Here is a 22,462-nt window from a genome sequence, read left to right as displayed (position 1 = left end):
GACAGGGGGGCACTGAGACCCCTCGAATTCAACCCCCAGAACGAGATAAATAAACCAATATATCATCATCACTTAATTCTTATTTCATTTTGAAGATTCCAATCCACGAACTAACAGCATATATATATCTACTGCAGCGCAATGCACTCAATCTCAACCGGCACACCCTTAGGCAGCTGCTTAACAGCCACACAGCTACGGGCAGGCTTGTGGGTGAAGAACTTCTCGTAGGTAGCGTTCATGGCGGCGAAGTTGTCCATGTCGTCGAGGAAGACCTTATCATTCCCCAGTTAGCTTATTTTACTCACATAACATAACACCACACACACATCATCCCACACAGGGAGTAAGAAGGAAAGAAGGGGAAGATATAGCATACATTAACCTTGAAAATCTTCTCCACGCTCGAACCAGCCGCCTCAACAATAGCCTTGATGTTGTCGCAGCAAGCCTGGGTCATCTCGGGGATACCGCCGGAGACGAGCTGGGCGTTGGAGTCGAAGGGGATTTGGCCGGACACGAAGACCTGGCCGTTGGCTTTGACGGCTTGGGACTATTTCTCTTTTGTCAGGACTGCATTATCTTTCTTGGGGTGTTTTCCTTCTCTGTTGTTTTGGGGGTGCGGAGGGGGAGAGCCTGAGGCCTCATGTGTGTCTGGAGAGCGATATCGGCGAAGGGACGGGACTTACGTAGGGGCCGGCAGCTGGAGGGAGAGAACGTTAGCATTGGTTTATGTTGGAATATTTCTTCTTTCCAGCTGATTTGATTGATTTCCATGCGTAGATAATGGACCCAATTGCAGCTCTTCTCTTTTGTTCTTCTTCTTCCAACATGAGGGGCAAAAGGAGGGGTAGTTAACGTACGCGGGCAAGCACCAGCAGCAGAGACGGGAGTGACACCAGACATGTTGACTGTTTGAGGGATCGGTCTGTAGATTCGTTGAGAGAAAGTAGGGGGACGGAAGGAAGATGATGGGATTGAGAGGATAGGACGAGAGCTGGGGAGAAGACGAAGGCTGGATCGGAGCATGAGGGGCCGGAGATATAGAGGTGCGGGCAGGGAAGTATTCCGCGGGAAAGAGTGGTCAGTTGTCAGTCGTCAGTTGGCGCTGGTGTTGAGGCCCCGCTCCACGTGGGTCCTGTGATCCGCCAGCATTTCCCTCACTGGATGGTTCTACAGTTACATACACAGCTTGGGGACTAGGTCATGAAGTAAAGGTTAAGATGAATTCTCAGTCATGGTATCATTATATGATTTGTACAGAATAGATATGTCGGCATATAAACATTCAGCGCCGCTCCATCAGCCATTAAGACAGCTAAAACCCTATGTGCTTCTTCCGTTTCCCAAGCTTCCCAATTGCTGCAAGAAGGATGCAGTCTGCTCAGGGGAGAATCCGAAAAACACAGGTCCGTTGAATATAATATTTGCCCCGATCCTATCCGGACCCCCATCTATCGGTATCCCTGTCTCTTGCTCGACAGTATCGGCTGGCTTGGGAGCCCTGTCCTGGTTGCGAATGGTCTCCGTCTCAGGATCTAACTGGTCGGGGGAGGGCGCAGCTCCATGACCCATGGGACATTTACCCTTTGGGGCTGTTGGATATGGATGCGGTGGGATATCTTGGGGAGGTGTAACGGGTCTATCGTCTGGTTTCTCGGATGCGGATGCAGCGGCTCCGTGACCAAAGGGACATTGACCTTTTGAGGCCGTTGGATATGGATGTGGTGGGATATCTTGGAGTGGTGGAACGGGTGTATCGTCCGGTTTCTCGGGTGCGGATGCGGCGGCTCCATGACCAAAGGGACAGCGGCCTGCAGGTCTCGTGGAAGGGTGATCTTGAAGCGGTGCAGCGGAGGATGTTCTGGCGTCGGCATGATCTCGGGATCTGTCTGAATCGTGATCCGCGTCTGCTGGTGAAGTCTGCAGGTTGGGATCGGGAAAGGGAACAGGGATCCCCCAGGGCCGGCTTGGGGATTCTCCAAGTCGTACCTCGCGCAGAGGTCGATCAAAATGGCCCTTCCTTTCTTCCTCGCCATCTTCCTCCTCCTCCTCCTCCTTGATAGGAGGGTGCATCTGTGGTTTCAGGCCAACCTCCTCTGCCCACTTCTCCACTCTCTCGGCGGAGGAACTGGAGTTTCCGGCTTCGCTTCGAGTCCGTTCCGGGAGGTATGCTTGGTGCTTGACAGAGAGCCCGCGAATCATACTGATAAGACTACCATACTTTGCATCGAGGTGCCGCATACTGGACGAGTCTTTCTGATACCGTTGGACGCAGATGGCATGGCTCCTGGGAATCTCATGCTTGTGTCTCTCGACGTAGTCGGCCACCTCTTCCGGGCTATGTTGGTCCAAGTACCGGATGGGGCAGCGAGCGACGGGACATCGAGTGGTCGACGACTTCGCCGATCCAGAGGGGGCCTGGCTGGACCGTCTATCATGCTGTTCCGCTTTGATCGGATCTGGTTCATGTCCACAGGCGTCTCCATTGGCGGCACCGAAGGGATCCTCGATGCCATGGGATACTCCGTTTTCAGATGGGTTTATATTGTTTGGCTTTGCAAAGGGACAGCGCAGTCCACCCCGTACGCCTTTGGTAGTGAAATCTTTCTCCAAGGAGTCAGACACACCAGCTCTGGTTGCAACTATGCAGGGGTTGAGATCATCAGAAAGTCGATCGACTCCCTTGGAATGCAATACTGATTTGTAGCATACCAAGCCCTCCGTTATTGAGGTGAGTGTGGGATCTCCTACGCTTCCAGACTCCGCCAGTGCCTTAACTACGTCCGGGGGGCTCAACGGTGGTTTGGATGGATTATCAAAGTCGGCATAGCGGCCACGGATTTTTTCAGAAATGATCTTGGTATGGGTGTCTAGCCCATTGGGCGATTGACTTGCTAGTTTCAAGTACTTAGGAATGTCAGCATGGTATTCCTGACCAATCCTCCGCGTGACTTCTTCCCAGGGGGGAAAGAAAACAATAAAATAAAAGGAAATTCTCATCAGATAATACATGATGTGTCTGTCATCGCTGCATGGGCAGCTCCTGATCTAGAGCTAATCATTTTTTCTCGTCATTTGAGAGGGGATGGAAGGGAAGGTTGTTGAAAAGAGAGGGTCAATCCTTACCTCGTCAGAGGCATATTCCAGCCTTTGCTGCAGGAGGTGATCCCTGCACCCGAGTTGTTGGATAGTGAGTAGAAGAGCTTCGAAAGCTCTGGCTAAAGTCTGCAGCTGCAGATCCTGCTGCGAGTCTGCAGCAACAGGGGCAGGAGACATGTTACTCTCAGGACGAATGATTACAATATGGTCAACAGCACATCAGATGTTATTACCCAGCACTTCTGCATGGCGCAGAAGCGCAGTTTGAAAATCATGGAGGGAGAGAAAGATGAGAAGGGAAGAAGAATTCTCGAACGCGGTCGATGATTATCACTGCCTAAAGATGAGCTTGCTAAGCGAGGTGGCCCGTGCAGTCACGTGGTTTCGGTATTTAGTTTATCCGTATATCAGTGGTATAGCGTGCCGAGGGAAGCGCCCATGGTCTATACAGATGGCAAAGTATGGGATTATATATACAAGCCTCGACTCTTGCCTACATCGAGTCTGTACTATCTGAGCCCAATTTCGCCATTCGGAAGAAGCTGGCAAATTACCAGTTGGCGTGTATGGGTGATGATTGTAATGTCACCACCTTGTATCCACCAGTTGATATAGTTCAAGAGGACAATTTGGAGCTGACGATGGATTTATTATCTCTCTATCCTATCAGAGTAGCTTTCATACTTTGAAGCGTCATGAGAGCTTCACTTGGGTTTGAGGAATTTCGATGCTTTCGTATTGATGAGATGCGTGTTGATGGTGTAGTAAGACGGGTTTGAGCCGCATATATATTGTAGACGGCATATATATTTAGACGGAAGTGAGAGTCGACCAACACAATATAGAGGGAAAGGGAGAGAGGGAGAGCTACTTAGTAGAAACATATCCTAAATCAGTTAGCATGAAGGTATATAAGCCATACTGTGGTTCAGTGGTCCAAGGTTGTGTTGTGGTTCTGGCCACAATGCTATCGAAATCCCATTGATCCGATCTCACTGAATATTCCAGATAGAATACAACAATAGCTAGGTAAACAATGACTACTCAAATTCCACTGGCTGTTGAAACAATACCTCGAAAGCGGTATTCAACAACTAGCCTGGCTAGCTCAATCGGCAGAGCGTGAGACTCTTAATCTCAAGGTTGCGGGTTCGACCCCCGCGTTGGGCTGATCTTTTTGTTTTTTTCACCTCAACCATCAATTCAACATTGGAGGCTGGAAGGGCGATGTTTTTTTGTCTTCTTTCTGTTGTTTGAAAATCTCGTGTATGAAACCGACGGGTGGGGTTGACACTGGAGCCTAGGTGATGGTAGTACTGCAAGTCTGCAACACATGCAGAGCATAATCCGGGAAGAAGCCGACTATATATGAAAATCAAGCCACCACGACCCCACCATCCCGTACTATATTCAATAGGGGTCTATTTCCTGAACGGTTGTCTGTCCTCCCCTCCGTATGGCTGGACGGGTTGTATTTGCCTCCTTTATCCGCCAGCCCCATTCTCCCCGCGGTCATCGATTGGCTGCAGAAAGGACAGCTGTACATGGACGGTGGTTAGCGTTGGTGGCTGCAGAGGGCAGATGTTGTTGTAGTGGGGGACGCTTCTGCCTATTCTAGTAGTGTTGACTAGATGGGTTGATACGGTGATATTACGTACGGTATACAGCCAGTTCATGTTAAGGCCGACTTTTGTTGATATATTTAGATCTCAGACAATTATGATTACTCGTCGAAGTGACCAGATGGGATACATGAAAGTCTATCCCAGTTTCAAGTTCCATACCAAAGGGTCACCGGTGAGCCCGACAGAGTGAAGGACAATCATACCACCATGGCATCAGATACAGTACGGTACGAGGCATCGTCCGTGAGCAATGCAGTCGGGCTTTTTCGGACGTTCTAGCGCTGCATGAAGCGGACGGGTTCCTGGACTAAGGGGTCTGGAAACGTCGAATACTGTCGCACGATCGAGACTCCGCATCCAGGTGTCTAGTATTTGCCACTGGAGTACGGAGTATACAATGTAGAAGTGTGATAGGTATTTGTATGATTACTCCATCGTCTGTCAAACATCCGATTTGACTGATTGCACTACGAGATATACGGAGTCGTGGTGGATAGATAGCAAAACGATAAAGAAGAAACCGGATGAGATGATCCAGAGGGAGTGAAGAGCACTGACGATCGGTGGCTTTGTTGATCCACTTGATTCTATAGTCCAGTCGATAGGGGAGGGGCAGTCGTTTCTTCTATTTACTCTATTGTGTTATTTTATATAATTTATTTATATATATATATATATATACATGGTTTTATGATATAATTCTTAGATTGTATATACATGGGATAGAGATATAGATAGATCTAGACTTACGTGAAGAGGGGTTGTAATCCAATTACCAATACCCACACTATAATCCAAGAGGAGAGGGGTAAGAAACGGTATCGGGTCCGATCGCTGCTTATCTCCAATTGCAACATTTGCATTTTCTGAATTTTCCTCCTCCATACTTGCCTCTCCCCTCACTAAACACCTTTTTTTCTTTTTTCCCTCTCCTTAACTTTCGTCTTCTCTTCCTTTTCTTCCCCTCTTCTCTTCTCCCCTTTCTTTCTTTCTTTTCTTTTTTTCTCTCTCTCATCATGACTCCTCCAGTTTCTGATCCTGTTTCCACCCAAAGTCCTGATGCCGCCGCCCAAGTCGCCGGACAGTCCTCCTCCCATGCCTCCCGCGCCGCCGAACTCTCCAGTCTTAAAGTAAAGCTGCACGCCGCCCTGCGCCAATTCCCCGACTTCCCCTCTCCCGGCATCCTTTTCGAAGATATCCTCCCCATCTTCGCCGACCCCACCTTGCACGAGTCTCTGGTCCGCTGTCTTGAACTCCACATCCTCGAAACCCACGCCGACCAGAAGCCCGATGTTATCGTCGGCCTGGAGGCCCGAGGCTTCCTCTTCGGTCCCAGCCTCGCCCTGAGACTCGGTGCCGGCTTCGTCCCCGTCCGGAAGCAGGGCAAGCTCCCGGGCCCGTGTGAGACCCAGGGCTACGAGAAGGAGTACGGTCAGGATTTCTTCCAGATGCAGGCTGGTTCTATCAAGCCGGGTCAGAAGGTCTTGGTTGTGGACGATATCATCGCTACTGGTATGGCCCTCTTATATCATTTACCAGTCGAGATCTTTCTAGAACAGCTACTGACTGCCAATAGGTGGCTCCGCCCAGGCCGGTGGTGAGCTCGTCAAGAAAATGGGAGGTGACCTGATGGGCTTCATCTTCATGCTCGAACTCGATTTCCTCAAGGGCCGCGAGAAACTCTCCGCTCCGGTCTACACTCTCCTGACTGGTCAAGAGAAGAAGGCCTAAATATATTAACAGTCGACGCTGTTCTAAACTTCGTGTCCTGTACACCGCTGTTATGGGGGCCCGAAACCAGCAAACAATATGAAACCAGCAAAAAGAGAACCACACCTTGATCTTGTCTTTTCTTTTCTTTTTCCTTCTATCTTTGGCCTCGAATGCGGGGTTTGATCATCTGTCCCACGCGGGTGGCATCGGCTATTGTAATTTGGGCTACCTCAACGGACCATCTCTTAGCCGCATATTTTGCACTTGCAACATGCAACGTTACGGCCTTCACCGCCGGTCCCCACTCAACCCTTCCTTTATATAGTGGAAGGTCGATATTATTCCCTTCGATATATCCTATCCGGCATACTTCCCATCCTTTCAGTATGGCTCGAGACTGGCTGATAACAGTACGGTTGTAAGAACGACCGGAAGGAAGCTGTGTCAGAACGAAATGTTATTGAGTTACTCTACGATAGATAATGATAAAGAGCAATGACGAACAACGTGGCTGATCTATAACATGCCTCTCTCCAACCGATCTATCGTAAAAAAGAACAAAATATCAACATCTACTCCCTCGGAATATAAGGCCTCATAACCTCCTCCGCCCACTTCGCCGGAAACCCCAACGTCTCCGCCTCGGAGATAGCCCTATTCATGCGCGCAATATACTCCTTGTAAGGCGGTCCACACTTTACCCTCTCCTCATCAACATACACCAGCGTCATCACCTCCCCTCCTTCTCCCTCCCCATCCTCTCCCTCCCCATCCCCATCCCCAATCAACCCCCGCTGATACCCCCCATCCAACCACCTCACAACCCTAGCCCCAACAACCCACTTATTATAATCCCCGCTCCCCTGCTCCCTAGGCCTAACCCGCAACGGAACCCTCCCCCCCTCCCTCGACACAGGCGCACAGCGATCCACCCCCTCAAACCCATCCAGCAACCTCTCATCCCCAACATCCATATCATACAGCACGCCGAACACGGCGTCCTCCTCACCAGACACCGGAACTTTATCTCCCCCGGAGAGTTGTTTTCCGATGCGTAGTGACGGAGGAGGGACGACGTTCGCGTACCCGCTTTCGCAGATTAGCCAGCGCCAGTGCGGGAGGGTGGCTATTGCGACGGGGTGGCTGCTGCGGGTGGGGTTTTGGGTGCAGCGGTGGCGCATTTGGGTGGGGGAGAGGTTGGAGCCGTAGGCGAAGTAGAGGGGGCGGCGGGATTTGTTTGGGGGTTGTTGTTGTTGTTGTTCATTTGGGGTGGAGGAGGAGACGGTGGTGGTGGGTTTGTGGGTGAGGGTTATGTTTAGGTTGGATTGAAGGTCTTCTGGTGCTGTGATGCTGCCTGGGGAAGGCTCGGTTTCTTTGAGGTGCATTGTTGTGGTTTATAGTTTATGGGTTATGTTGAAGGGGAGTGGTGGTGGTGGTGGTGGTGGTGGTGGTGGTAGGTTGTGTTGTGTTGTGTTGTGATATATAGAAGGGTATATGTTGTATAATAGAGATTTTGATAAAGAGCGTATATAGTACTGATGAAGAGATAGAGAGTGTGTAAGAGAGAGCAAGTAAGAGTGGCAACAGGGACAGAAACAGACACAAAGAGGCCAAGGAACAGTGGACCCAAGTCATGTGGGGAAGAGGGGAAAAGAAAAGGAAAAGAATTCCATTCCATGGTTGAGATTCCGGGCCGAGAGCGGCTTTCTTCTTACTCCTTGATTCTTATGGTGAGTGTGGCTTTATTCTCCGGCTAATCGATATATATATATATACATTGTACATTGTACATTGTACATATAGTTGCGTACAGTAATATAGTCATATAGTACATTTCGAAACAATCAAAGGTTGACCAAGAGCCAGTCCTTTAAATACCCACTTACAAAAGTATTAAACAACATACACATTCTTAATCGGCACCCCCTGCGACTGCACCGTATACCGTCTTTTAACACCAACCCCGCTCGCCCTCCGCAGCAGCTCAAACGTCTCCTCGCCACCCCCAACCATAACCATACTGATAAGATGGCGTCGGGGGATGCCGCCAGCCGTCATCTGCAGCTCTTCCAGACGCGGACGAGCGAGGTACGGCTCCGCGCGCATAGCTGCCAGCCCGAACTGTAGAGGATGATGATGGGTGCCAGATCCCCCCGGGTGCACTGATACCGGCTCTTCGTCGCTGACGATGATGACGAGTTTCAGCGCACGTCGCGACGGCGGATAAGCGGCGATGTTGCGCAACTTGTGCGAGAAGCTGCACCCGCCGCGGCGGACGACTAGGACTTGGTGGTTCTGTGCTACGTCGCGCAGAATGCGGCTGTCGCAGAGGTCGTCGTCGGCGAAGTAGATGCTTGACCAGGGGAGGCGGCGCTTGGTGATGTCTCCTGTTAGGGAGAAGGTGAGTGCGTCTTCCACGTCTGGGAAGGGGGTGGATCCGAGCCCTGTGGATATTGCGGCGGGAAGGCTTAGTCGTAGCGGAGATGTGTGTTGTGGTGGGGCGCCGCCGGTGGGGGTGTCATCTCTGAGGAGGGAGGAGACGGAATTGAAGAGGTTTGATAGGACGGTTCTCATCCCGGAGGCGGATGGGTCGGGGGTTGCGGGCTTGTCGTCGTCGGCTGGTGAAGATCTGGAAACAGCAGGATGTGCTCCGCGACCTCCTGCAGCTGGAGCGCGAGGATCTCCTGAATAATTTCCTCGACGGGCGATCGGCTCTGGGAGAACGTCAATGACGATGTCAACCATGGCAAAGTCGTGGATGCGGGTGAAGTTTGGATCGGTGGGATCGAGGACGTCGAATGTGACGTCCCGCGAGAGATATACCTTCTCATCTTTGCCAAGGGGCACGTTGTTGACCACCTGCACTCGGTATTCGTCTCCGTTGTGGGCGTGCCCGGATGACGAAGGGACGTCCTGCACCATGCTCAGACGGAGTCCCCCTACGGTTTTGATGAGAATGCCATCTCGGACGCGCTCCAGAGCCCCGGTGCCGAGGAGCATGCCGGGGATACTGGGGAAGGAGATGTCGAGGGTCGGGCGGATGTTCATGGGCGAGCTGGTGGCGTTGACGGGCACTAGCTCGGGGGGGAGTGTCCATGGGAAGAAGGTGTAGTTGGTGGGTGAAGTCAGGTCTGACAGCGACACCCGCGGGTGATCCATGGCGTAGTCCAGTAGAGGCCCCTCTACCGGGCCCCGGCTAGGCATTAAATGAAGCCGAGCTAGACTCGCGGCGTGGAAGACGTCCGGACGGGCTGCGGTTGACGAGAGACCGAACGTCGGGGGCACAGGTGCCGTCTGACAGACGGGGGCGTCGATGGGCCTGTCGCTTGGCTGCCGCTCTCGCTTGGATGACGGCGACTTTGCGCTCTTCGGTATAATCAACGGATGCGCCTCCGTAGAAAACACAAACGGCTGGTCCATGTGGTTGAGAGGGTGTTCTGGCTCGTACATCAGGAACATATACTTGGCAGTCTCTCCTATAAAGAAGCTCTCCATCCTGTCACTGAGTTCACCATTCCGGACGTCATGAATACCCGCCAACCCACACTTGGTCCAACACCGCCGTTTCAAGTCCCGCAGGACCATCTCCCCGACATGCAAGTACCACGGATCCTTCGTAGCCCGGTAGAGGTAATACGTGGACTCGATAAACTCGGGCCGGCCACCATACCATGTAAGCCCCCCTTCAATATTGCCGGTAGCAACGTTCCATCTCTCAGGGAGGCCCGAAAACCGCGTCCATATCGCCGTCGTCAACAGGTGGATGCCTATCGCCTCGTCCAGATCCCCGGACAGGGTGAGCAGACCGGGGTAGAATGCACTCAAGCTGTCTATCCAGTACGCGCGCGTGGCACCTGTAAAGGCGTCTCCCTGGATCAGGTGCGGATGCTGGTAGCCTTCGCCTCGGTAGAGGTGGCGTTTGATCGACGCGTGCGAGGCATGCCACACGTCTAGGAAAGCTTCCGCCGAGTGCTCGTACTCGTCTAAGGGCGGAAAATAATCATCTAGAGGATGCCAAGGGCTATGGGGGTCGTGCGGGGGACGCTCCCCCGAGGACAGCAGGACGTACGACTTGACCGCGTACTCAAAAAAACTATCGACGCCTGCACCGATCTGCGCACCGACCTATTAGCTCCGAATACGACTGCACGGCTGTGGAATTGACGTACCCCCGTATAAGAGTGAATCCACCGGCCCGACTCCACATCAATAGCGTTGCCAATCAGCCCAATCTCACTCCTCCTCTTCCAAACCGCCCAAAAGGCCCGCTTCGCCATCTCCTCGTACCGTCCATCCCCTGTCAGCCTGCTCAGCACCGCAAACTCCAAGACCAAGCTCCCAGCGCCTGCGCTGCAAGATTCCGTAGTCTCTGCTGATGTGCCGAACCGGCGAGATTTCGGACAAGGCTCCGCGCCCGTACAAGTTCGATCTACATTCAGGGGAGAGTTCGCGTAAAAGGGATGTCGCTGCACGCCGTGCCTCAGATTGACTCGAGGATAAGGAAGACCGGTGTCGGTGTAGAAGGCGGGGATAATACGATTTGCTAAGTCCATGGCAAGGCGCAGGAATTGGCCATCGTAGACAAAGCCATTCTCCCACTGGATGCCGCGTTGACCATCGGGAAACTCCGTCTTGTCCCACGCCTTCGCGAATGTAGCCTCCACCTCCGGAGGATGGTATCCCGTGACAGGTAGATCGCCGACGGCAAAAAGATGAGCGCTCAACAGACCGCCTGTAAGAGTACTCAAGTTAGGGATAAGCACTCATGTTAGGGATAAGCCGTGAATTCCATCGGTCCAGGGCGAGCGCACCTAATCCTCTAATGACCGTCTCAAACACCTGGACTTTGCTATCGAGATCAAAGCCTCTTGCCTTCTCGCCCTGACCGCCAGGGCCGTCAGACCCGTCCCCATACAGCCGAACGAAGTCCTGTATCCCGTTCTGAAAGTGCGTCCAAGCGTGCGCGCCGTCCTCGGGATCCGATGCGAGAATGGCCAGGGACGACAGGCTGTCGATCAACGTCAGGGAATAGTTCCCTAGGACATCGTTCAAGGCGGCATTGCCGGGAGAGTCACGGTCGCGCGTCAATGGCGTACAGGTCAGCGGGCGCAGTTCGTCTTCGGGGAATGCGTATTTCATATAATTGTCGTATCCGTGGTAGAATAGATGTTGGGTTTCCTTTCTAGAGACCGCGTGGTTAGATTAGACACAAAATCAGAGGTCACCGTGGCCAGGAAGCCAGGACACAATAGATTAATAGCAACATACCGCAACTCCCTAATCTGTTCCGTCCTCATACCCTGAGCCAAACCAAGCCATAGCGACAGCAGCAAGATCCAGGTCATCATCCATGAGGAAGGGAGGTCGCACATCCGACACCACCAACATCCCGAGCGCATTACCGCAGACGCGAGACGGCCACAGGAGGCATGGATTCTGGACACGAATTTGTCTAAAAAAGAGTCCGTCGTCCGTCACAGCAGGGAGCTTCGAATCCAGGGAAGTTTGCAAGGTAGTTGGAGGGGGAGAGCAACGCTGTCGCACGTGAGATTGAATGGGGTAGCGGAACCGAAGCAGGCCAGGCCAGGCCAGATATGTCATTCCGCCGCATATGTCATGCACGATCCACTTTGCTTATGTTTATTCGCAATATTGTACTTTTATGTTTTCATACATACAGGCCTAAGGGGGTTGGCTAAGAGTGTGATTTTATAATTATATAACTGTATTCATATAGTTATCAAGGCCTCAAAAGGATCTGTTCTGATCTATCTTCAGGGTAGAGTGGCATAACCGCAGCGGCCTGAGCCTATTAACTTCTTACTTAGAAAAGAAAGAATGATCTCTATATCTTAATCTCTAAGAATTGATCTTATATTAATCTACCCACCTGGTTTCTTCCAGCTAGCCTAGTGGACGCTCGATCTCATCTCTGTACGAATCCAACGTAATATGGAAGGGCAGTTTCAGGCGGCTACATATCTAGTTCCAAGAAGTAACGTTGACTGTCATATTTCTCGGTTTACATCGGGTTAATAGCCCCTCAGCAGGGGTAAATCGTGCAGCTATTGCACCTGGGCAATTGGTCACATACATCGCCATCGAACTTCCATCAGACCGCCTTAATGGGCTAGTATGCGTGGGGAGATTTATAAGGATATATACTATTCCTAGCAAGGCATCTTTCACCCCGAATCCCCAATATCTGCCCAACACTTACCCCCCGCACTCCTTGGAGGTTGGCTCGAACTGTGGCAGTAACCTCAATAGCTCGACTCAAGAAGTATATATACCATTTAGCCCATAACCGCATATACATTATCTCTGCTCCCTTCGGTTGTTCGTAGCTGGTCTCCTTGACTCGTCCACTACCAGCGGCAGAAGTGAAAGCCACCACCCCAGGGATCGACCTACTTTGCTGCTTGAAAATGAGTGGAACTTCGTTGTGTGAAGTCTGTGTCAGGCTCAATATTTCTCGTGAAAAATTCATGGTCCAAGAGCCTGAAATCGCCGAATCGAGTATTGTGTTTAGCAACCCGCATCTATCGGACCTCGAACCTGTCGATCTAGGCTTCCTGGACTCAATATATAGCCGGCGGCAGTATTGCCAGTTTTGCTTGCTCATATACCAAGCCACTCGCTCCGGTTCACAGGCTTATGTTGGGCACGATGGCCTTGACTCTAGCGGGGCCCGTATATCATGCAAACTGGAATGGCATCTTGACACACGCAATACCAAGGCATCAGTAAAGACCCGCAGGATTGTCGTCTTAACGTCGTGCACTATGATTCCCTCCATCCATGTCATTCCACTTGCTACGCCTGAAGATCGTGCTATAGGATTTGGGACCCATATCGTGGAACGGGCGGATTTCCAGCGTCTGCACCAGTGGTTTCAAGCGTGCACCAAACACGACCAATGCACGACCAAGGATGGAAGGGAGAGCTCTCTCTGGCCAGCAAGGCTCCTCACTATCGGTGAACAGACAGTAAAAGTGGTTTCCTCATCTGAGGGAATGGAGTATGCCACCTTAAGCTATGTCTGGGGCAATCGACTGCCCTTACGTTTGACACAATCGAGCTACACGGAATTGACTATTGCTGGCTTTCCCTTGGATGGGCTACCACCTACCATTAGGGGGGCGTGCTCTGTCGCTCGCTCACTTGGGATCCAGTTTATATGGGTAGATGCCTTGTGCATCGTCCAGGACAACGAAGACGACATGCGGAGAGAGGTCGACAAGATGCATGGCATATTTAGCAAAGCCACCATTACAATCTGTGCAGCGTCGGGAGCAGCGTACGATGGGATTATGGGAGTCGGCGACATTGTACGACCCAAACGGGAGAATCTTTTCGAGATTAACCAGCAACGAGTAACAGCTCTTCATACCGTTTCACACCTCATCTCTACAACTCTTTGGGACTCAAGGGGATGGACATTTCAGGAACGTCTGCTGTCAAGGCGTTGCATTATCTTCACCCCCACGGAGATGATCTGGCAATGCCAGGATGCCACGTGGCGGGAATCTATCTTATTAGGCCTTTCTGAGAAGTCTTGGACATTGGATTCTATCAATACTCCCTACGTGGCGGCCGAGGGAAATCCTGTGCGGCACTACACTTCCTGCGTTGAGATATACAGCGGGCGACTCCTTACACTTGATAAAGACAAGCTCCCCGCGTTCGAAGGTCTTGGTCAAAAATTTGCCGCAAGCCTAGGTTCGAACATGTTATTCGGTCTTCCTGCGCGTTACTTTGACTGGGCGATGTTATGGGACTCAAAAGAGGGAGGGCCCAGGCTTCCACACTTTCCCAGTTGGTCGTGGTGTGGATGGCATCGCAAAGTAGAATGGCGGGTTTCCATGTTAAGAGGAGTGCTTTTCGATCTGAACGAATGGCTAAGGACTCGCACTTGGGTTATCTGGTGGTATGCTGATTGCGGAAAGTGGAAATTAGTTTGGGATGTTGAAAATCAATCCTCTACATCTACTGGGGATGGAAGATGGAACGGATATTCTGGAGGACCTGAGCCCTACGGTCGAGATACCCGTCAAGTCCTTCACAACATGCACGGGTTTCTGGGACTGGGAGAGCCCGGAACCGCTACTGGATATCCAGTCGACGGCAGTCTCATACCACCCAGTGGTCAGAACCAGCTGAGTTTCGCCACGTTCACGGGCACATTTGCATTGTCCAGACATACCCTATCCACGGCGATGTTTCCATCAAACCAGGAGGGCCTCCACCGCTTTGGCATAACAGACAAGGCGGGTGATTGATGCGGTACTGTCATGCTCGATGCTTCCGAATGGTTATCAGAGGTAGGTGGACTCTTCGAGTTTGCGGCTATCTCATCAGCGAGAGACTACTCGATGGAGGAGCTTGACTCGTGGAACTACTACATCCCCCAGGACAGGGTGCAGGCGGACTGGTACTGCTTCTACGCGATCATGATGAAGCCTGTAGGCTCGGGAACTGGCATCTACGAGAGGATTGGGTTAGCCAAGATATTCCGCTCCGCTTTCAGTACAGGATCATTTCGCAGACCTGGTTGGAAGCAGATCATCCTGCAGTAGCAAGCACAGAGTGTAACCATTTGATTGTAACACGGGTTTGACCGGTCGACCGGGCACGGAGACGAAGGTGGTGAGAAGACTGGCCCTACAGAGGGTTACACGTAGAAGTTCGCATGGGATTGACGTTAGCTGTGATGGTCAATAACCATCAGCAACCACCCTACAACTTTTACCATGGGCCCACTATGTATGTATTGACCGGAAATAATAATGTCATTTATCGATAGTATCAAGTGAAACCAATAACGCTACATAGAAACCATCGCTATATCTATGCAAATCCCAACGCCGCTAGAACTATGATATCGAGATGTCCCAGGGAAATGACAGAACGCCTCTTATGGTGAAAAGCTGAGATAGAGATGGAGTAACTAGATACGCACACCCCGACGACTGAGGGCTAGTGTCGCACTGTATCTTCCGGTCCAGGCTGTTGCGCCAACGACCGAGGTTGCGCATCAACCACATAGTCGACCCCGTCGTCAGAGGTATAGCTTGGCGGCCGGGGCGCAGTGGTCTTATGTGCACCTCTCGAGGCTCTATCCGCCTTTTTGGACGAGCGCGCGCGCTCCTCCACGCGCTGCCAGTAAAGCAGGTCGGGGTTGATTCTCTGCAGGAATTGTGAGCTACTGGCTGGAAGAACGGCACTTGAGGCTGGCACTTACCACGCTACTTCTCCAGAGACCGTAGGCCGGTGGAGGGGGAGGGACTTTTTCTTGAGCGGAACGATGGCTCTCTGCGAGGAGTTCTTCGTCCCCTGCGAGAACGACGGGGATGGGCCGCTCTGGCTGGGCGTAACCAGATGGTCCTACATTGTGCGGTATGTGATTACCGGTGAGCTGTGACCCTCGCCCGATAGCCATGAAGAAGCGGATCAACGAGTGAAAGAAGACAATCGATAGGATCAGGAGCATGAAAATCAAGAGGATGTAGAGCTCCTGGCCGAGGTTGGAGTTGGCGACCGAAAATGCCAGGACTGTTTTCCTGTCAGAATAAAGTGAGTTTCATAGGGTCCAGGTTTACCTACAGACTGCGAGGACGACAATGAGGAAAGCCGCCGAAGCGACAAGGGTGATGAGCTTCTTTCTGTAAGCTTTCGCCCGCAGGACGGAGCCAGACGATCGGTAAGGCGAGTCGAAGCTCAGTAGTTCGCGCCACCAGTGTGCGAAATGCCCCCACCACCCCACTGGACGATGTCGAACACCACCACCATGCCTTTCTGCAGAGTCGAGTTGAGCGTAAGGACCTCGTGGCCCATCAGCCGTGGGGTTGGTATCAACGACCGGACGAGGCGACGACAGCACAGGTCTTCTCGATATTCGATCCTCGACACGATCTCTCAGACGCGCAAGTCCGGCGCCACTGCGGCGGTTACTTCGACTTGGTGCATCATGTGAATTTCCATCATCCACTTCTAGAACATGAGTAGGCAGCGTGCGAGAAGCCGCAGGAGACGAGTACGACGGCAAAGGCTGAGACAAAGAAGCCGATTCCATGTCGAATAAACAATGTCCTCTCAACCACGGAATAGCATTTGGACAGCTAGGCAATAAAGTCGTGATAACCTCTTTCCCTTCTAGCTCCGAGCATCCACTATCAATGCGCGGTGGTAAAGTCTTCAGGCGTCAACATATCCCAACGACCCACCCGAACTGAATGTATCCTGCGGGTTGGGTTGTCCGCGATGACTTGTCCGGCGTCCACTATGCGAGTTCCGACTGGACGATCCGCAGATGTAGTCAGATAGACCTCGGATGGGATTCGTGGGGAAAGAGGACGAATTGATTGTTGTAAACCGGTTTGCGATTGGATTGGATGGTTTGGCACTGCTATACAGTCATAGTGCTATATCGAATTGGCTGGCTCTAGGTGGTAGACCCAGAAAAGGAGGATGCGCGGGCGTAACAAATAGAGTCAAGAGACAAGCTGAAAGCCGAGATAGCTTCAAAAAGAAAAGAAAAAGAGTATACAGGATATGCAGGTAAAAATTAAGGGGCACCAGGCCGCCTTGTAGATGTCAAACGATAGATAATATCAAAGAAATAAGTATAAACGAGAGAAACTGTCCCACCAACAGTGAAAGACCAACAAAGTAGTGTAAGTAACGAGCGACAGCAATCAGATCACAAGGAGTGAGGAAGAAGAAGAAGAAGAAGAAGAAGATAAAAGAACAAAAACAGAGACAGTAAGTAGCTGAGAAGGAAAATAGCTAGTGGACGATTTAGCCAACCCGAAACCAATATGATCGCGATCCATTGATCCTAATCCTAATCCTGATCCTGAATCCTGTACCAATATCTATTATTATAAGGAGACAGGTAGGACGAACTACTCCATTTGCCTCTTAGTTTCTCCCCTGATTGACCCACGTTGGCCGGTCCAGACTCCTGCACATCACTCTGCGCAGCTTGGCCTGGATTCGTTTGATTTGTACGGAGTACATGGTATTTTCTGCTTCCTTTGAAGTTGATTATTCTTCCAGATATACAGGACTCAATTATTAGTAGAGAAATTCAATTGTAGTGATCGGTTTGTTGGGCGGATCTCGATATCCAGAGGGGTTGCAGTCAGGAGAAGACCCACTCTGACCTGATACGTATACCTCCTACCTACTAGTCGGTCCGTGTTTCGGATTTCGGTCTAAGCTTGAGATCAATCATGAGGGGCGCCATGAAGGGTTCTCAGCTACTGACTAGCAGAGATCTACTGAGACTGCGACCGAGTAGGCACTTGGACAGATAATGCTTGTTATTCGCCACATGCCCTAAATTAATCCCAGACATGGTCAAGATATGGGAATATATGATTACATGAAACACTCAATGCTAATAAATCGACCCGTATTTTCTCCCGCATGAATTGCAATACCCTGACTCCTTTTCCAGGTCCGCTGAAACCGTCGATAGCCTGACAGAGTCGGACTTGCACGCGAGATGATGCGTACAAGGCCACTTGCATGTAATGTGGCACTGGCTGACGGGGTTCCGTTTGTGTGACTGAGAATGGCCATCCCCCTGGTCGCAACATTCGAGGTTTACTGCGTCTGAGACGGAAACTCCAATGCTTGTGTGAATAGACAGTATGGTAAACCGACAATTCAGATGATATAGTGGGAAAATATGTTCACTTGCCCAGTTCACCAAGCATAAGAGTGCGATCAGACGAACCAGAGACAACTGCGAAAGTTAGCATGGGAAGTAGGGAAATGGATAAACAGTTGAAGAAGCAAGACTTACTGATAGGCTCGTTGTTCGGCGAGAACCGCACATCATTAACTGTCCCCTTATGCCCAGGAAGCTTGTACAATAACTTCCCGGTCTTGGAGTCCCACACCACAACGCTCCGGTCTCCGCTTCCTGCAGCAATCTTGGCACCCGAGGGGTCCCAGCTAGCCCGGATGAGGTTCTTCTCGAGACCAATCGGGGCACCGTCAAATGTCCTGACGTGCCGATTGGCAGGCGCAAACGGCCGGATGTCCCAGGTTCGTACCGTCGAGTCATGCGAGTTCGACAATAAAGTCTGGGAGTCGGGCGAAATCTCAAGGGAAGTGATGGTATCCGTGTGGCCGTGCATGGAGTAAGCCACGGCCTTCTTCCGCAGATCCCACACATGAATAGTATTATCGATGCCACCGCTGTAGATCTCGTTTCCTGCCTCCGAAATGGCAGCGGCCGTGATGGGCAGCTCCGTTTCCAAATAGTCAATGGCCTCCTTTTGTCGGGGGTCCCAGATCCCTATGGTGCCGTCGTCGCTTGCGCTGACCAGCAGTTCCTGGCCTCGTTTGCTGATATCCAAGGAGTTGATGATTTCCTCGTGGCCCTCGTGGCGACGAATCCTTTGCCCGGTCTCCAAATCCCAGCTTGCAAGTGTCATATCCGCGGAGGCGGAGAATAACGATTTCGAATCTCGCGACCATTGTAGATCAAGGACCGCACCGCGGTGGCCCGATAGAACGCCAAAGTTTTCACACTGCCCGTATGTATTCCAAAGTACTTCGATCCTAATTAGCTCGGTTCTGGTGGGAGGTATCGTGGAGTGACATACGGATCGACCTATCCATCGAGCCGGATGCGATATGCTGCGCAGAAGGATCGAATCGCACGGCGAAGACTTCACCTGAATGGCCTGCCATATTGTTAGCTTACCGTCTCTCAAGATATCCACAGAATAAACATACCCGTCAATTCCATAATCGGCGCGTCGAGCCCACTGGTGCGGGGGACCTGCGAGCACGATCAGCAAAGAACCGGGTCAAGCTCCCCTGTCAACTCCAGAAACATACCGACTGAATGAGAGCCCCATTTTGCGACGAGCCCTTCACCACAGCCGATCCGGTATTCAAATCCCCATCAGACTTCTTGCGCTTCACAACAAGCTGGTTCGCCGACCCGAAGGCCTCTTGAGCAGGCCGTTTCTCGCCGGACATTTCGCCGAGTGGGAATTGGCGGGGAACAAACACGGAATCGAGCGGTATATAGCGAGAAGAATGGATATGTTAACTGTGGAAATATGGTACAAAAGAGTTGCGATCGAGTGCTGTGTCGAGTAGAAAATCCCCTGCAGACATGTGAGCCGTGTGGATGTTCTTTGGATGTTGGATTCCGCTAGCCGCGCTAGACGCCCGACTTGGTCCACCAAGCGCGAGAAGCTCCGCCCTCCGAACCCCCCGATCCACCGACTCGAGCGGGGAGCATGCTGTAAACAGTTGTCTGTTCAGTTTTACCATCGCTTTATTTAATAGTGGGATTACACAAGATACCTCGCAAAGATGTCATCTGCCACTAAAACGTCAAGAATTGGCGAAGAGTAAGTTTACGGAATGCGTTAATTGATGGTGTCTGCTAACACCCCATGCCCCAGATTATGGAAGTCAGTAAGCGGAACAGCACCGACCCGACACCAGACCCGACAACATGACCAGCAACGAATGGACCGATGACTGACAAACGCAGAACACGGGTTGACAAGGTCAACGCGGAGCTAGTGACGCTCACCTACGGCACAATCGTCGCGCAGCTATGCCAAGACTACGATAGCAACTACCAGGAAGTAAACCGACAGCTGGAGAAGATGGGCTACAACATCGGGATGCGCCTCATCGAGGACTTTCTGGCGAAGACGGGAGCCGGCCGGTGTGCGAACTTCCGGGACACGGCCGATATGATCTCGAAGGTATGCGGCATCTACCCCTGATGGAATAGAGTGGTGGGCTCGTGACTGACGCATGTTCTGGATTAGGTCGGATTCAAGATCTTCCTCAATATCTCGCCCAACGTGACCAACTGGACGAGCGACAATAACCAGTTCTCGCTGATCTTCGACGAGAACCCCCTGGCGGACTTTGTGGAGTTACCGGATGACGGGAGGGCGCAGGATGAGCTGTGGTTTTCGAACATTCTGTGCGGTGTGCTGCGTGGTGCTTTGGAGATGGTATGTCTTGCCTACGGACTTGATGCACACCGGAATCGTGGAGTGATGGCTAACATGATCAGGTGCAAATGCAAGTCGAGGCACGGTTTGTGAGCGACGTGTTGCGCGGGGACGATACGACGGAGATGCGGGTCTCGCTTGTGCGATATATCGAGGACGAGATGCCACCGGAGGAGGAATAGAGGGTGGTTTTTCTGGATTGGCGTGACCGGCGTTTGGGATCTACCTCCGTATATGTGTATCTACGTTATTGCAGAGCAAGACGTATAAATCAGACGTAATTCAAAGGTATCAAGGTAATCGATCATAGATAGGTACAAAGGATTGAAGTAGTCTGGTGTTTATTTTAAGGCGTATCTGATTGATATGGTCAGTGGCTGGAGTTGCTAGTCGACGGGAATTGATATATACAGTGTTTAGGAGGCGGAAGATAGTGCAGACGTAGGGTGTCCAGCTCCACAATGCAACAAGTTTACGACAAGAATAGAGTAATACACAAATACTGATTGTACGAATAATGCATAGGTTCTACTACGTAGTATATAATCAGAGCCATTAAATAGTAGGATAAAGGTAGACAGTTTATTGTTCTATTCTTGCACATAGTAGAGTATATAAACACACCTACAATGGGTAAATCCATACTCACAATAGGCGCGCGAATATAAACGAAGAGTAGTGACAGTATGACAGTATGATAGTAGTAACAGGATGAGAAACAGATCAATAAACACTATCAAGATAGTGGGCCAGGATAGAATCTCAAGAGCGGGAGAGCCGAAGGATCATCCCATTCCAGCTAGCTGATCGCCCTACCGAAGTTTATATATCTCTTGATCTGGGGAACCTGTCACTGTAGAGTATTGATGACCAGGTTTATAGAACACACAGATGGCATGTTTATGTCTATATCTTATGTGTTTGTAATATAAGAACAAAGTCCAAGTGTACAGAGTAGCGATGTATTGAGATGATGACACGTGACATATAGTAGAGATGAGCTGTCCATAGAGGAAGAAGGATGATACATCATCTGGGACTGGTCGGATTGCAGTGATGATCTGTCCAGACACTGATTCACTGAACAGTCTGTCTCTATAGATACAGAATAAAAATAATAATAATCATAACAACAACAATAACAAAGTATTCATAAGAATAAAGAGTGAAGACTATAGATAATACTGTGTATCTATAGTTACTGTATACTATACAGTATATCAGGCGGGAGAAGATTCTGCGATAAAAATAAATTACATAAATTACAGGCGCGCATGTATGGTACGGTATCCTGTCACTTGATTTTCGATACTGAAACCTGCGTGATCAACCACCGATCAATCAATCAATAGTTGATCATAAACTAATTAATTATTGTCTTTACATATCATCTTTCGAATCATCAATATTTTCCCTTTCTTGCCTTCCTCTATACTCCTGTTGTTATGGTTTGTTCAGACCATGCTGAGAAATACGCCGGACTCCGCACCTCCCAGCCCCGTCCGAACAGATAATCCGAGCCGAACAAGCGACTTCCCGTGACGGAGCAGAAAGAACGAGAGTGAGAGGGAGAAAGACAGAGAGAGAGAGAGAGAGAAAGAAAGAGAGAAGAAAGTAGGGATTGAATCACTCCAGCCCAGACACTCCAGATCCACCGCTACACTCTTGACTCTCCCACTCCTACTACAACCACTTCGTCTCCCCTCCCCGACTCTCTCTTCTCGCCTCACTACTACTTCCTCTTTTACAAGGTCTTTGTGAGATCCCTTGTTCCTTTTCTTTTCTTTTCCTTTTCTTGTTCGCCTCTGAAAAGTTCTCTTCTTGCCTTCTTCCGCCAACCCCCCTCGTGGTGGCCATCAAATCTGCCTTGGCCCACCCGTCCTCTCCTAAACGCCGCCTCTTTCCCTCCCCCCCCCCCCCCCCCCCCGTCCTTTTTCCACTCGCCTTGGGTCGCTTGTCGCCGCCCACTCCTCTCCTCCACACCCCTCTAGCTATATCCTATACCCCTCCTTC

The 22,462-nt window shown here is 51.0% G+C and overlaps 10 protein-coding genes and 1 non-coding gene across 11 annotated transcripts; 4 read left to right on the top strand and 7 right to left on the bottom strand.

Annotated features, from left to right (window-relative positions):
- Positions 1-29: 29 nt before the first annotated feature.
- P168DRAFT_293490 (protein MMF1, mitochondrial precursor) lies at positions 30-1,047 on the bottom strand. Its single transcript, XM_024837821.1, has 4 exons — positions 864-1,047; positions 690-703; positions 380-553; positions 30-275 (listed from the first exon to the last, which is right to left on the bottom strand). The coding sequence occupies exons 1-4, from the start codon at positions 904-906 to the stop codon at positions 129-131; spliced, it is 378 nt and encodes a 125-aa protein (XP_024689242.1). The 5' UTR covers positions 907-1,047; the 3' UTR covers positions 30-128.
- A 171-nt stretch (positions 1,048-1,218) lies between these two features.
- P168DRAFT_293489 (uncharacterized protein) lies at positions 1,219-3,376 on the bottom strand. The gene is made up of 2 exons (XM_024837820.1): positions 3,130-3,376; positions 1,219-2,910 (listed from the first exon to the last, which is right to left on the bottom strand). The coding sequence occupies exons 1-2, from the start codon at positions 3,277-3,279 to the stop codon at positions 1,327-1,329; spliced, it is 1,734 nt and encodes a 577-aa protein (XP_024689241.1). The 5' UTR covers positions 3,280-3,376; the 3' UTR covers positions 1,219-1,326.
- Positions 3,377-4,199: 823 nt separating this feature from the next.
- P168DRAFT_t155 lies at positions 4,200-4,272 on the top strand. The gene has a single exon. It is a non-coding gene; the product is annotated as a tRNA-Lys (tRNA).
- A 1,471-nt stretch (positions 4,273-5,743) lies between these two features.
- On the top strand, positions 5,744-6,458 carry P168DRAFT_243969 (adenine phosphoribosyltransferase APT1; the record flags this gene model as incomplete). Its single annotated transcript, XM_024833898.1, has 2 exons — positions 5,744-6,239; positions 6,304-6,458. 2 exons carry the CDS (start codon positions 5,744-5,746, stop codon positions 6,456-6,458), a joined length of 651 nt encoding a protein of 216 aa, XP_024689240.1.
- A 554-nt stretch (positions 6,459-7,012) lies between these two features.
- On the bottom strand, positions 7,013-8,056 carry P168DRAFT_330418 (gamma-glutamylcyclotransferase family protein; the record flags this gene model as incomplete). Its single annotated transcript, XM_024841587.1, has 1 exon — positions 7,013-8,056. The coding sequence occupies exon 1, from the start codon at positions 7,823-7,825 to the stop codon at positions 7,013-7,015; it is 813 nt and encodes a 270-aa protein (XP_024689239.1). The 5' UTR covers positions 7,826-8,056.
- A 133-nt stretch (positions 8,057-8,189) lies between these two features.
- P168DRAFT_293486 (glycoside hydrolase family 47 protein) lies at positions 8,190-11,978 on the bottom strand. Its single transcript, XM_024837819.1, has 4 exons — positions 11,709-11,978; positions 11,252-11,622; positions 10,610-11,172; positions 8,190-10,553 (listed from the first exon to the last, which is right to left on the bottom strand). Exons 1-4 carry the CDS (start codon positions 11,810-11,812, stop codon positions 8,334-8,336), a joined length of 3,258 nt encoding a protein of 1,085 aa, XP_024689238.1. The 5' UTR covers positions 11,813-11,978; the 3' UTR covers positions 8,190-8,333.
- An 890-nt stretch (positions 11,979-12,868) lies between these two features.
- On the top strand, positions 12,869-15,019 carry P168DRAFT_307522 (HET domain-containing protein; the record flags this gene model as incomplete). Its single annotated transcript, XM_024839115.1, has 2 exons — positions 12,869-14,714; positions 14,763-15,019. 2 exons carry the CDS (start codon positions 12,869-12,871, stop codon positions 15,017-15,019), a joined length of 2,103 nt encoding a protein of 700 aa, XP_024689237.1.
- A 400-nt stretch (positions 15,020-15,419) lies between these two features.
- P168DRAFT_285314 (uncharacterized protein) lies at positions 15,420-16,515 on the bottom strand (the record flags this gene model as incomplete). Its single annotated transcript, XM_024836198.1, has 3 exons — positions 15,420-15,629; positions 15,685-15,995; positions 16,047-16,515. The coding sequence occupies 3 exons, from the start codon at positions 16,513-16,515 to the stop codon at positions 15,420-15,422; spliced, it is 990 nt and encodes a 329-aa protein (XP_024689236.1).
- A 1,248-nt stretch (positions 16,516-17,763) lies between these two features.
- P168DRAFT_313408 (WD40 repeat domain-containing protein) lies at positions 17,764-19,565 on the bottom strand. Its single transcript, XM_024839659.1, has 5 exons — positions 19,302-19,565; positions 19,197-19,242; positions 19,064-19,144; positions 18,256-19,011; positions 17,764-18,195 (listed from the first exon to the last, which is right to left on the bottom strand). The coding sequence occupies exons 1-5, from the start codon at positions 19,443-19,445 to the stop codon at positions 18,143-18,145; spliced, it is 1,080 nt and encodes a 359-aa protein (XP_024689235.1). The 5' UTR covers positions 19,446-19,565; the 3' UTR covers positions 17,764-18,142.
- Positions 19,566-19,787: 222 nt separating this feature from the next.
- Positions 19,788-20,631, top strand: P168DRAFT_322240 (TRAPP complex core subunit BET3; the record flags this gene model as incomplete). The annotated part of the gene is made up of 5 exons (XM_024840547.1): positions 19,788-19,825; positions 19,880-19,888; positions 19,972-20,191; positions 20,258-20,449; positions 20,512-20,631. The coding sequence occupies 5 exons, from the start codon at positions 19,788-19,790 to the stop codon at positions 20,629-20,631; spliced, it is 579 nt and encodes a 192-aa protein (XP_024689234.1).
- A 1,404-nt stretch (positions 20,632-22,035) lies between these two features.
- On the bottom strand, positions 22,036-22,359 carry P168DRAFT_293482 (uncharacterized protein). Its single transcript, XM_024837818.1, has one exon. It carries the CDS (start codon positions 22,304-22,306, stop codon positions 22,133-22,135), a length of 174 nt encoding a protein of 57 aa, XP_024689233.1. The 5' UTR covers positions 22,307-22,359; the 3' UTR covers positions 22,036-22,132.
- Between the last annotated feature and the right edge of the window lie 103 nt (positions 22,360-22,462).

The sequence above is a fragment of the Aspergillus campestris genome (assembly GCF_002847485.1).
Source record: "Aspergillus campestris IBT 28561 chromosome Unknown P168scaffold_14, whole genome shotgun sequence".
Lineage (NCBI taxonomy): Eukaryota > Fungi > Ascomycota > Eurotiomycetes > Eurotiales > Aspergillaceae > Aspergillus > Aspergillus campestris.
This window is presented reverse-complemented; position numbering and strand designations above follow the sequence as displayed.